The 12,409-nt window shown below is 48.6% G+C and overlaps 4 protein-coding genes across 4 annotated transcripts; 3 read left to right on the top strand and 1 right to left on the bottom strand.

Moving 5' to 3' along the window:
• Positions 1-1,234: 1,234 nt before the first annotated feature.
• On the top strand, positions 1,235-2,164 carry LACBIDRAFT_295858 (uncharacterized protein; the record flags this gene model as incomplete). Its single annotated transcript, XM_001889334.1, has 3 exons — positions 1,235-1,908; positions 1,962-2,106; positions 2,142-2,164. Exons 1-3 carry the CDS (start codon positions 1,291-1,293, stop codon positions 2,162-2,164), a joined length of 786 nt encoding a protein of 261 aa, XP_001889369.1. The 5' UTR covers positions 1,235-1,290.
• Positions 2,165-2,364: 200 nt separating this feature from the next.
• On the bottom strand, positions 2,365-4,227 carry LACBIDRAFT_334592 (uncharacterized protein; the record flags this gene model as incomplete). The annotated part of the gene is made up of 3 exons (XM_001889371.1): positions 2,365-3,864; positions 3,930-4,148; positions 4,177-4,227. The coding sequence occupies 3 exons, from the start codon at positions 4,225-4,227 to the stop codon at positions 2,365-2,367; spliced, it is 1,770 nt and encodes a 589-aa protein (XP_001889406.1).
• A 141-nt stretch (positions 4,228-4,368) lies between these two features.
• On the top strand, positions 4,369-7,303 carry LACBIDRAFT_315028 (uncharacterized protein; the record flags this gene model as incomplete). The annotated part of the gene is made up of 19 exons (XM_001889335.1): positions 4,369-4,573; positions 4,634-4,702; positions 4,759-4,840; positions 4,894-4,925; positions 4,978-5,009; positions 5,062-5,113; positions 5,172-5,456; positions 5,510-5,682; positions 5,745-5,998; positions 6,055-6,116; positions 6,168-6,223; positions 6,277-6,298; positions 6,356-6,396; positions 6,453-6,562; positions 6,621-6,661; positions 6,718-6,724; positions 6,776-6,849; positions 6,916-7,084; positions 7,141-7,303. The coding sequence occupies 19 exons, from the start codon at positions 4,369-4,371 to the stop codon at positions 7,301-7,303; spliced, it is 1,929 nt and encodes a 642-aa protein (XP_001889370.1).
• A 1,073-nt stretch (positions 7,304-8,376) lies between these two features.
• LACBIDRAFT_334594 (uncharacterized protein) lies at positions 8,377-11,430 on the top strand (the record flags this gene model as incomplete). Its single annotated transcript, XM_001889336.1, has 6 exons — positions 8,377-8,505; positions 8,567-8,887; positions 8,952-9,728; positions 10,055-10,734; positions 10,796-11,249; positions 11,326-11,430. 6 exons carry the CDS (start codon positions 8,377-8,379, stop codon positions 11,428-11,430), a joined length of 2,466 nt encoding a protein of 821 aa, XP_001889371.1.
• Positions 11,431-12,409: the final 979 nt, after the last annotated feature.

Consider the following 12,409-nt stretch of genomic DNA (forward strand, 5'->3'; position numbering starts at 1 on the left):
TACAATCAAACACTCCCTTCTAGATTACCAGTGACGAAATTCGTTGAAAAAGCTGCAATAAAATGCTCATCTTGTATGAGGCATGCCACAGACATGGCGTTAGCCACTTCCTGAATGTTTATGAAGGGCCTCGCGGGATTAGTGTGCGAGTAGGTCTGTGGCTTTCCTAGAGTTTGCCAACTCATATTCCTCAACAGCACACATCTGAAAGTCGGGATGACTGTCTCGAACGAGTCAGGGTACTACGCTGACGGAAAATTCGATATCCCGATCGAGATTATCGTTCTCGTGCGTGAGGTGAAGACTCCAAATATGTTTGGAGACAAGGATATCTCGGCTTTGGGAATGTTACCAAGTCAGTTTTTCGTCTTTTACGATTGAGTTTCAGAGAAAGGCTGATGGTTGATTCTTCTAGGTGTCCAATCCACAAGAACCTGGTCGATACAAGCTTGTTGAATGAGCATGAGAAGAAATGGCTTGACGACTATCATGCGGAGACGTGGGAGAAGGCATCACCTTTGTTGAAGGGTGATACGAGCTCTTTGGAGTGGTTGGAGCGGGAGTGTTCTCCTCTTTGAGGTTAATTGTGGCTTGGTGGTGGTAAATCAGTGGGGTCGGCCAACCTCTTTCAGGAGCTCATTGGGTACGAATTCCGGTATGAATACAACTTGTTCAATCTCTTCTCCCGCGTCTTTGCTATCGTCCTACGCAGCGGAGTCACAACTCGCCCGTTGGAAAGCAACCATCTCTAAGGAATGTTGAGGTGCGTTGTTGATCACGCTTGGCTTTGCATAAGCTCATAAGTTCTTGATAGATATCGAGAGACTTCGTCTGGTAGATGTAGAAAAGATACTATGTGGTTCTCTGGTCCACGACAATGATCACGATATATATTATATATATTATTGTACTACTTAGTCGGTTTCAATGGATGACTTTCCGCAATGTTTTAGAAATGCAAACGTCTCTAGAAAGCGGTTCCTAATATATTTCTGATATTACTGGAATAAACAAAACAATTCTATGAAACCTAAGGGAGTATCATGTAAATTTTGAATTCTCGAGCCCCCTTCATGAAACTTTGATAAAACCGTAACACATCTGTAGAAGAGGCAAAGAAGAGGAGGAGGGGGGTTCACGGAGCTTCACGTGATCTTACAAAGAGCTTGCACGTGTTTGACAATGGTTGGACAACGCTTTCAATGTTGAATGTCATCTTTCCCTCACCTCTGATCACAAACATCAAACAAACACATCTGAGACTGAACCGCCGTACGCTAGGTTTCCTCGATGCCCCTTTCAGACGGTCATGATCGTGACAACTACGTCAAATATCCAATCCATACTATTCGAGCAATGAAAATCCATCCAGTGAAGTGGCCACAACAAATCATTCCCCTCATGAGCATCCCCGGCGTTCTACCCGTCCTTCCTATCAAGAAAACACCCATATCAGATTTCCCCAACACCGTCAGTATCTCCGGGATCGACTATTCCATTGAAGCCAACCATGCCCTTACTCCAACTCTTGGCATGCTGCCCTTCTACCATCTGAGAAACTTCATTATTGTCCTCGTGGAATGGTGCCGTGGAGACAGGGAGGTTTGCTTGACTACAGGCAACGTCGAACTCCCGCTCCAAGTTGGAGATTTTTGCCACTATTTGAAAACCTTTCGGGTTATTATTTGTCGGCGAGCCGCGTATATGGCATACATGGATGCTCCATACCGCAGCCAACTTCGGGGACTGTTCCGAGCTCAAAAGGGAGATACTGCCGTTGAATTATTTCGTCGAGTAGCCGCTGCTCAAAATGATGATGCTCTCGAACCCTATGACTTCGCCGTTCTTCTCGCGCTTGCGCAGGATCAGAAATTAGGAGGTGTTCAGCCTGAGAAAGGGATTTATACGGTGCGTCAATCGTACCCAAATCTTCTGTACCTCTGACTGACGCCGATTATCAGACTAGGGTTTTCTACCCCAGCTCTGCTTGTGACGAGATGATCTTCATTACTGCAAGAGTCCCAGAAGAAACCATAAATGCACTAGAAAACAACGAGTTTAAATTGCGGAAAGTGGAGATCTTCAAGTCGACCGCATCGCTCGGGAGTAATGAAGACTGGACCGAAAGTGAATTTCTAAAGACGCTGGTGACCTTGACGGATGAGATCGTTCTAACTGCAGCTTCGGCTGTCAAGATCGGGGGCGGATTTTTTGACCGTGACGAGGATTACTACGAATTTGAAGATGAGGGACCTGAACAAAGCAACTCTGACTGATCGTTGTATTGCATGACATCTCATTACTACCTCTGTACCAGTTGATTTTGTACGAAGTTGACCATGACTACTCGAAACTATTCCACGATCAGGACCTCGCTATCTCGCCATAGTTCTGATTGTATATTCCCAGGGCAAGAATTGCAAGCGCTGCCTTTCTGCGTGTGCCAGCAAAGATCATGTGCATTTCTTCAGAGGCGAAGACCTTCAGAATCGGCGAGTTCTCCGTTTGAGGTTTTTTCTTTATTACTGGCTGTTTTCGACTGAGTTTCGATTCTTCCACCATGAATGCTTGCACAGGTGGACCAAAAAGAAAGGCAAGGTACTCTGGCGTAAATTCGGCCCAGACAACTCGAAAATTTGTCTGGTGGAAGCAGAAGAGATATGCGGTTCTCTGGGCCATGCTTAACTTGTCGTACGACGTGAATTTGCCACTAGAGTTGTAGATGAGCTTTAATCTCGTGTAGATATGAGCGATAAGCTCGGCAACATGTTGTGGGAGCGGCTCTGAGGCGCCTGCTGCTTTGGCCTCCATATCAATTATGTTGGGAACAGTATCGCGGTCGTCTGGACGCCGACATTTTCCCTCTCCCCAGCGGGCTTCGTATACCCCGCCATCCGTCTTTGAATTAAAGTTGCCGAAAAGGGTTTTCACCTTGTAAAACCTTTGGGCAAGAGAAAAGTGTCGATAGGATTGGCGAGAACCTGGACTCATCTGCAAGAGTTTGCCCTTATTTATCTTTATTGAAGCGTCGTTCCCGGACCTGTAAAAGAGTGTAAAGATGAGTGTGATGAAAACATCCACCATTTTCGTTGTGACAAGCTCGTCTTTTTCCCTTTCCTTCTCAGTCTCCTCATCATTGGAAATGATGGAGCTTATCGAGGGGCCCTCGAAATCCATATCTTTGAGGAAGTTAAGACCATCCGTGTCGTCCCTTTCCATGCGCCGCTTCTCCTCTTCTTCCTCAGCAAGGTCCTGCTGCTTCTTTTGCTCAGCCTCCTCCCGGTCCCGATTGCCCAGCCTAACCCTCTCTCGTTCTTCATTTGCAAGCTTGGTTGCTAGCCTTGTCATTACGATTGCGGGGGTCGCGGGTGCTGGCGGAAGAAGGTTATAAATGTAGTTTGGGACGCGTTCATCTTTTCGCTCGTTGACCTCTGAGACGTCAGCCTCTTCGTCAATGTCATGGTCATCCGGAGAATAATGCACCATCGGCTCCAGCTGGTCCCTAAGACTCGCGTAAAAGCTGAAAGCCTGAGGGATACCCTTTTCCTCCAGGAGTATCATGATATGTGTGTTGGGGAGGTGGTGTTGTGAGCCCTTTAGAGCACTTAATGCGCTCTGAAGCCGGTTGTTGGTCTCTATATGTTTATTCGCCTTTTTAAAAGCCTTCTTGTCATGTAATGATGTCAGCATCTCCTTGCCCTCCAACCTGACATCGGAAATAATAACGCGAAGAAGGTAGAGGTGGCCCTCTGTCCATTTGCTGGCAGAAAGATTGATGTCTCCCGGAGGATTTTGCCGGGTCTTGACCAACCGTTTGATGTACTTTTCATAGTGGTAGTCGACGATGTCCTGAGCTTTCTCAGGCTGTAAATGGGTATGGTTCGGTTCCATATCGCTGACAAGAGCAAGAAAGGGCAATGCCTTTTTACAAAAAACGGGTTCCAAAAGCCCTTATCGACACGAAGAATCGATGGATGATGATAATCATTGTTCTTGACAAAATCGGGGCAGGCACCAATGGGGATCAAAAACACAAGAGATCTGAACTGGACACTTTGAGGCAGATATACATATTGGCACGACACCCCGGGCGTGGCATTTTTAGAATACTGCAGAGTGAAAAACGTAGTCAAAACGGCGTTGTGCGACTGTTTAATAAGGATATGCAGGACTCACCAAGAATATGGGTGGGTGCCAGGGTGTCCACGAGCGCTGTACTATGATCATAGTCGTACGGCTACGGACTAGGAAACGTGGCTGAGCCTGGTCACCCAGAGTTTTATACAGGTATCCGTGCAAGGGTCGAGGTAGAATTCGGGACAGTCCCAGGGCAATGTTGAGTCCATTTTTAGGCGTGACCGTACCGTCATGTGGAGGGCAATCTGGCTCCGAATTTCTGAAAAGGGGCTTCGTCGACCTCCACCACCATCTCTACGCACAGTAACGACGTCCTGCACAACGATGGGAGCGGATGGAGTCCACACCGTCAACACTACCGAGCGCCTGGCTAAACTTCGCGAGCTGATGAAGCAGCACTCGGTGCAAGCCTTTGTGGTTCCCAGCGAGGATCAACGTACGCATTGCGTTTGCCTTTGAAACCTTCGAGTTTGGAACTGAGTTAAACACTTGACAGATTCGAGCGAGTACCTGGCGAATTGCGATAAGCGGAGAGCTTTCATCTCGGGGTTCGATGGTTCGGCAGGTGAGTTTTTTAGACGATTTATGTGGAACTCTGACTTATGGTTTCTTGACTTACAGGATGCGCCATCATCACTACGGACAAGGCCTACCTCTTCACTGATGGGCGTTACTTCCTTCAGGCTGAGAAACAGTTAGACAAGTGAGATTGAAACTTCGTTCCCATAACGTCGACGAGGACTGATCAATGTGTAGAAATTGGAAGTTGATGAAGCAAGGTCTTCCAGGTATGTCCCACTCACACCTCTCAATCATTTCGTTCTCCAAGCCATTCTTTAGATGTTCCTACATGGCAAGATTTTCTCTACAAGGTGTGCCGTGGATGGTCTCGCTAGATAATCAGATGGGTTAACACCCTTGAAGAACTTGGGGCCCCACACCCAGATCGGCATCGACGCAACTCTCCTAGCAGCCTGTATGTCGTCTTGCTCAAGTCGCACCATACCTCCATTCTAACCGAGACCCTTGAGCAGCGGATGCGGAATCTCTAACCAAACAACTGACACCCAAATATTCAAAACTTGTCTCGCTGAAAGAGAACCTCGTGGACGTTGTCTGGGGCGAAGACCGGCCCTCGCGCCCTCAGAACTCCGTGTTCCATCTCGACGTAAAGTATTCTGGCCAGTCTCACCTTGACAAGATTGCGACATTGCGTGAAGAGATGAAGAAGAAAAAAGCCGAGGCTATTGTGGTGACAATGCTTGATGAGGTGGCTTGGCTCTTGAATCTTCGTGGTTCTGATATCGAATACAATCCCGGTATGCTTAGCATTCGTGAGCCTGCTCTGTATAACTAATTAAGCCTCATACAGTGTTCTTTGCGTATGCAGTGGTTACGATGGACGAAGTGATTCTCTTCATCGACAGTGCGCAGTTGGACGATACGGCGCGGCACAATCTTGAACATGTTTACACTATGCCTTACGAGGCCATTTTCGAGCATCTCAACAGTCTTTCACGCACTTTGGAGTTGGACAGGGATTCGGTTCGTTCTTTCACATCATCACCTCAGCTACAACCACATTACCATCGTCTTTTTCTTCTTAGAAAGTCTTGATAGGAGACAGAGCAAGCTTAGCGGTAGCTGATGCTATCGGGAAGGACAACTACACGATTGTTCGCTCTCCCATCGCCGATCTCAAAGCCATCAAGAACAAAACGGAGCTGGAAGGTTTTAGGCAGAGCCACATCCGCGATGGTGCTGCTCTTGTTCGGTACTTTGCGTGGTTGGAGGAGCAGCTCAATCATGGGACTGTGATCAACGAGAGTCAAGGTGCTGATAAGCTGGAAGCGTTCCGATCGTGAGTGATCCATCTTGCAAGGATTCGTCAAGGCTGATCACTGATCGACATGATAGGGAACTCGACCTCTTTCGTGGCTTGTCCTTCGATACAATCTCGGGTACCGGTCCTAACGGAGGTTCGTTGGTTGTATTTGGGTTATGGGTTACCCACTCTGATGTTGTTATAGCTATCATTCACTACAAGCCGGATCCTAATGACTGTGCTATCATCAAGAAAGATCAGGTATCGTCTGCTCAAATGCTATGATCCACGTTCTTATCGTCTGTTCAATCAAGGTCTATCTTTGTGATTCAGGAGGTAACTCGTGACGTCCTCTTTCACTAACACAGTCATTCATGCTTTCTCTCCTCTCAGGCCAATTCCTTGATGGTACAACTGACGTCACGAGAACATGGGCAAGAACCCTCTGCATCACTCACCATCTTTGACCCTCATGTGATGTTTCTTTTAGCATTTCGGCACTCCGACTGATGAAGAGAAACGAGCTTTCACTCGGGTTTTGCAGGGACACATTGCCATTGACACGGCGGTCTTTCCCAATGGAACCACTGGCTACGTGATGTGAGGCCTTTCAATGAATCCCACAAACGTACGCAGCTGATTCGATGGTATGCTACAGAGACGCCTTTGCTCGTCGAGCATTGTGGCAGGATGGTCTTGGTATGTCCATTCCCGAAGGTTCCTTGTTCGAATTACGACTGAACACTCCCTTTTAGATTACCGGTGACGAAATTCGTTGTAAAAGGCTGTAACGAAATGCTCATCTCGTCTTAGGCACGGCACTGGACATGGCGTCGGCCACTTCCTGAATGTCCATGAAGGGCCTCATGGGATTGGTGTGCGAATAGGTCAGTGGCTTTCCCTTAATCACGAATCTGTCGCTCAGTTTCTCAACCAACTCAACCAACTCATAGCCCTCAACAACACACCTCTAAAAGCCGGGATGACCGTCTCAAATGAACCAGGGTACTACGCCGACGGCAAATTCGGTATCCGAATTGAGAGTATCGTTCTCGTGCGTGAAGTGAAGACCCCGAATAACTTTGGAGATAAGGGATACCTTGGTTTTGAGAATGTTACCATGTCAGTTTTTTCGTTCTTCGATGAAGGGTAAGGGAAGGCTAATTGGTTCTGGATAGGTGTCCAATCCATAAGAACTTGGTTGATGTGAGCTTGTTGAATGAGCAGGAGAAGAAGTGGCTTGATGAGTATCATGCTGAGACGTGGGATAAGGTGTCGCCTTTGTTGAAGGGTGATACGAGGGCTTTGGAGTGGTTGAGGAGGGAGTGTTCTCCGCTTTGAGGTATGGTGGTGGTGGTAGGCTGGTTGGCCAACCTTTCTCAGAAGCTTGTTGGGTGCGAATCTCAGTACCAATATGACTTTTTCAATCTCTTCTGCAGCCTACGAAATGGAGTCGCAACTTGGACGCCAAGGTGCGTTGTTGACCACGCTTGGCTTGGTATAAGCTAACTTCTTCATAGACATTAAGAGACTTTGCCCGATAACGCTCTACCAGTTCTGACCGCCGATGACATCTAACTTTTAAGGTTGTTCGGCCGAGAAATACATACTCATGTTTACAAGCAAGCTTTCACACACTGGCCCCCTGTGCCTTCACGAAACGTCGATCTTCTCATGCTCCGCCCGTTCAAACGGGTGCACTCAACGCCCCCAGAGAACTTGGCAAGTGTTCGATATCTAGGGTGGAAGCATGCATGTCCTGGATAGGTCCTGGATAGTCATGGATAGTCCTGGATTCGTCTGGAGAACACCCGAGGCACCGTATTTGCCGGGCTTTCGGCTTGTTGAGCGTCGTTTACACGACAAGCAGTTCCCTCTCGATGCATCCAGGGCGGATCCAAACCCGAGGAAGGAGGGGACCTCGTGGTTTCGGATATCGTTGCGGACTTTGCGTTCATTTCGTATCGTCCCCACACTTTCAATTTTCATTTCAATTTGCGAGGCATGATGGAAGGACTCTCAGATGGGGTCGCGGATTGCTGTTTTTTGATTGGGGCTTAGGGAAGGATCTGCACGTTCCTTTGCCTGCAGGCGGTTTTACGTATGGAATGCTGTGGTTGAGAGGGAGGTTTTTATCGTTCTGAGGATTCTTGTGGGTTTTTTTGACCCACGATAAGTTACGAGCTTTGAACCGAGTAAGTATTCGAGTGACGTACTTTTTTTTTGTATGATCGCATCAAAAGGCCGTCATATCCGGCTAGTCGGAGGTATTGGTTACTACTTGTCTTATACCACGTAAAAAGCCAGACCGTCGACCCTCAACTTCCTGCTACCTACCTCGATCTTCTCAAACTCATATTTATACTGCGTATCGCCGCTTTTCCTTCCTTTGCTGCCCCTTGATATCTGAATCGATGTCGTTCTCCCCACCCCACCGTATCCGTTCAGCAGCTAGTGCCACTAGCAAGCAAGAAGACCTGATCAATGCGTATGAAGCTGAGGAAGAACGGATTATCAATGTTTTGTCTAGGAAATTGGAGCAGGTGAGCTACGTTCCTCCCGTCGTGCTTTCTTTACCTTACATTACCCTCTTTCACCCTCTAGCTAAGAGAGGAGAAAATTGGACTGGAGAATGCGCTGGAGGCAGAGTCGGAATCGCATGTTAATAGGATGTCTCGCGAGCTTACTGCTCTAAGGCTAGCCCAACAACAGCAGAATGGGTCGACGAGCGTGAGTACGTCCCCGGGGTTCCGGACGTTCATGTCGGGTGGTGGTGGGGACCCCAGTGGGGAAGCGATGCTTGAGGCCATGCGTCGTGAGAATGAACAGCTGAGGAATAGGCTTGTGGATACGGAGAGGGATTATATTCGGATATCGAGGCTTAATGAGATTTACCGGGAGGAGTTGATTGAGCATCGACGACGGGTGAGTTCAATGGGGGTTATGTTATGTTCATTGAAGGGATGATGCTGAATTTCTGTTTTTGTAGCTGGGGTTGTCGGTGGACAATCTGATAGGACTGCCGTCCCCTGACCCGTTCTCGCAGCCTACCCACCACCGTCGGTCGTCGTTCTCCAACACGTCGTCCCCTTCTATGTCGATATATCACATCCCACACCATATCCCACGCACATCATCGTCCCATGCGCATGGTGTCCCCATCCCGCGTCTACCCGTCTCGCACGCACACAGACCGACGAATAATACATCGGAAAGTAATACGCCGTTATCGCACTCCCCGTCCTCCTCCGAATCGCCGTTCCCGTTCTCCCCCATCGGATCATCAACCAATCCTGCGAGTTTTCTCAGTTCAACGACGAATATTACGACTCCGCCGTCGTCGTTGACTAACGCCAACGTATCTACGACGATGTCGTATAACAACCGCGGTCTTTCCTACCCCTCAGTCCCTCCCCCGTCGCTCTCATCTTCCTTTGGCTCTCCAAGTGTATCATATCACATGCCGCACAGGGACAGGGAGCATTCGCTGTCCCCCATCGAGCCGCTTAGTCGACGGAACTCGAATGCGCGGAGGGGGAGCGTTGATCGGTGGGTTGTTGGGGGTCCGGGTTCTGGGTCTGGGGCTGCTAGTCGACGGGCGAGTGTGGATCGGGGAGGGGCGAGGGTGGCGGAGACGGGGAGTTTGTTATCGATTTCGAGGAGTCGGGCGGGGAGTCATAGTCATGGTTTGGCGGCGCCGGTTGAGGTGGGTGGTGTTGATGATGAACGAGGTGAAGTCCATGAGGATGTGAAGGGCGCTGGCGAGGTGTGATGATTTACATGTCCACCGTGTTTTTGGGTAGTCACTTAAATTTGTACAACTACTTTGTTCAACTTCTCTCGTAGTAACCTTCTTCTTGTGTATCTTATAGTTCACCGTAATTGGCTACTTAGAGTATAATGCTGTTCAACGCTCCCGACGGGGCGGTGATGCGCCAAGACCCCAAACGCATGCTCCCGCTCGCAGCTGATTGGCGGGGAGGTCGGCGGTTTCCGGGGTCCTTGCCTCGTGTTGGGCATTGTTCGTGTGACTCGATGTGACGGCGCGTGTACACATATAAAGGCGCGTCTTTCCTTCTTTTTTTTTTCAAGACCCTTGTCATGTCGTATCCATTTGGACAATTTCCAGCTGATAATTATTCAACGCCTTCTACACCACACGAGCCATATCATCCACAGTGGGATACTATTGAACGTGAAATGCAGCAACTTGAAGAGCAACAGCAGCAGCAGCAACCTCAAGGGGACCTGATACAACATTCGCCTACACAGCCTACACCGTATCAGACAATACAGCTTGAAGAGCCACCACATATAGTTCCAAGTCAAGCAACAGCTCACGACGACACGCCTATCCTCCTGCATCCAGTCCATCACGCCATGCTCAGCCACGACTCCTCTGGAAGGTCAGATCTTCCGCCAGTAGTTCCCGAACGCACGCCCCCGCTCGGCCCTTATATTGACATTGACTCGAAACACTCTAGCAGAAGACCATCGCCCTCTCCAGCCGGCACCTCATCTTCAACAATGGCCACTCGCTCAGTGCGCCATCAAGCTCAACAACTGACCCATCCGTATCGGAGGCCCTCGACGGGCCCGGCGAGCGCGAGGCAGCAGCCGCAGTCTCAGCATTTACCGCCGCGTGAGCATCATGTTCGGTTTGCTGCGCAGGTGCCGCCTTTGAGTGCTGCTGCTGCTTCGTCGTCTACGAGGCCCTCACCGCTTGCTCCTTCGCCTGGTAGTCGGATTACGAGTTTTGGGTCTTCCGTTAGGTGCGTTCTTTCCTCCTTTGATGATGGTCGACTTGAACGTGACGATGACCGACAATGACAGCTCCCCCGCCCCCAACAACCCCTCAACCCTCATGGCCTCCTCACCCCGCTCCACCGAAGACCCCCTTGCCCGCTCTCCTCCCCGAAGACCGCGGTACCTCATCCGCTCAGACATCCACTACGATCCAAGTTCCAAGACGCTAACAGCAATGCTTGAGCTGCCCGGCGTGAAAAAGAGTCAAGTGAGGGTGATCCTTTCGACGTGTTATTATAACCGCGTGAAGCAGGTGACGGTGTATGGGCGTACGAGGCCTGTGTTTCCTGTGGTTGGCTTTCCCCCTGAAGAGGGAGAGGGACCAAGTGATTTGACTGTGAGAGAGAGAAAGTTTGGTGAATTTTCGAGAACGTTCGCTGTGCCGGGTGAAACTAAAGTGCGCTTCTTCTCCCTTTCTTCTCTTCCCTCCCCTGTGCATACTCCATTTTCGCCCACCCTCTATCTCTTTTGTGTTTTAATCGTGAGTTTTTAATTTTGATTCCCTTTTTTTTTTCCCCTCTGGTTGCCCCCCTTTCTATCATTACGCGTGTGTTCAGCGTGAAGACATTGATGCGTCCATGGTGGATGGGATTCTTACTTTGAAGATCCCGTGTGGGATGCCAGCTGAGGCGGACGATGCGCAAGACGTCCCTGTCCGATGAGAGTTGAGCATTTGAACACAACGCATCAAGACTCAAGATCCGCCGTCATGTCAGGTACTTACCCCTGCAACAACCTGCAACACGTCAAGATTCAGCATGTTGTTATTTTTGAAGATTGAAGAATCCCGCCACGGTTCCTTGCAACGTTTTGGAGATTGAAGAACCGCCACATCAAGTACCCTGTGCCCTGGCCTGCAACGCGCTCAGCCTTCAGGCTTTTAAATTGTTCAATTGGAACTACTGTACAAACTTAGCTCAAGATCGCATCTCAACAACCAACCCGCCTCCCCCTCCCCCCAAAAAAATGTGAATATACCGTGAAAGGTTAGACTGCTAACCAGCCCCATTCCCATTTCCTTTTTTCTTGTTTCTTGAAGATGTTGTGTTGATTTATTATGGCAACAGGGAGTGACCAGCTTCGTTTTCTCGGCAAACACCGTTATTTGTCCACTTGCCGAGTTGCTGCTGTGTATAATTATTACAAAATACTGTTTTCCCACGATAATTTACCTACTTGTGGCTCGTAAATGTCAAGCATCCACTGAAAACAACAGTTCTGAGAGTGCATCAGTGATGATGAGTACACAATTTCCTGCCTATTTAGTTTGGAAATTTGTTTGTCAGTTCTGTATCATGGTACTGAACCTTCTGAATTGTTTTTTACCAATGTTACCCAGCTTTCAGCCTGTTGCAATTTATCCAACTATAAGAGGTTCAATCCAGGTCAAAGGATTAGTAAAAAATGTATTGGAATTTGTTTCATGTCATGGTTCCATCTGCAAACTTTGAAATTTTTCAGAATGGTGGTAAGGTAGCTGAGAGAATCTTTTGAATATCCTTACTGCAAGTTTAAGGACTATGGGTTTATGTTTTAAACTCCCACTAGGATGTTCACTCTACATATTTTCTTGTATTCCACAAATTAATTGATGAGCTGCTGAATGTCCTTTCTTGCTGATGCTGCTTCTCCATTACAGTC

The sequence above is a fragment of the Laccaria bicolor genome, genomic scaffold (genome assembly GCF_000143565.1).
Source record: "Laccaria bicolor S238N-H82 LACBIscaffold_66 genomic scaffold, whole genome shotgun sequence".
Taxonomy (NCBI): domain Eukaryota; kingdom Fungi; phylum Basidiomycota; class Agaricomycetes; order Agaricales; family Hydnangiaceae; genus Laccaria; species Laccaria bicolor.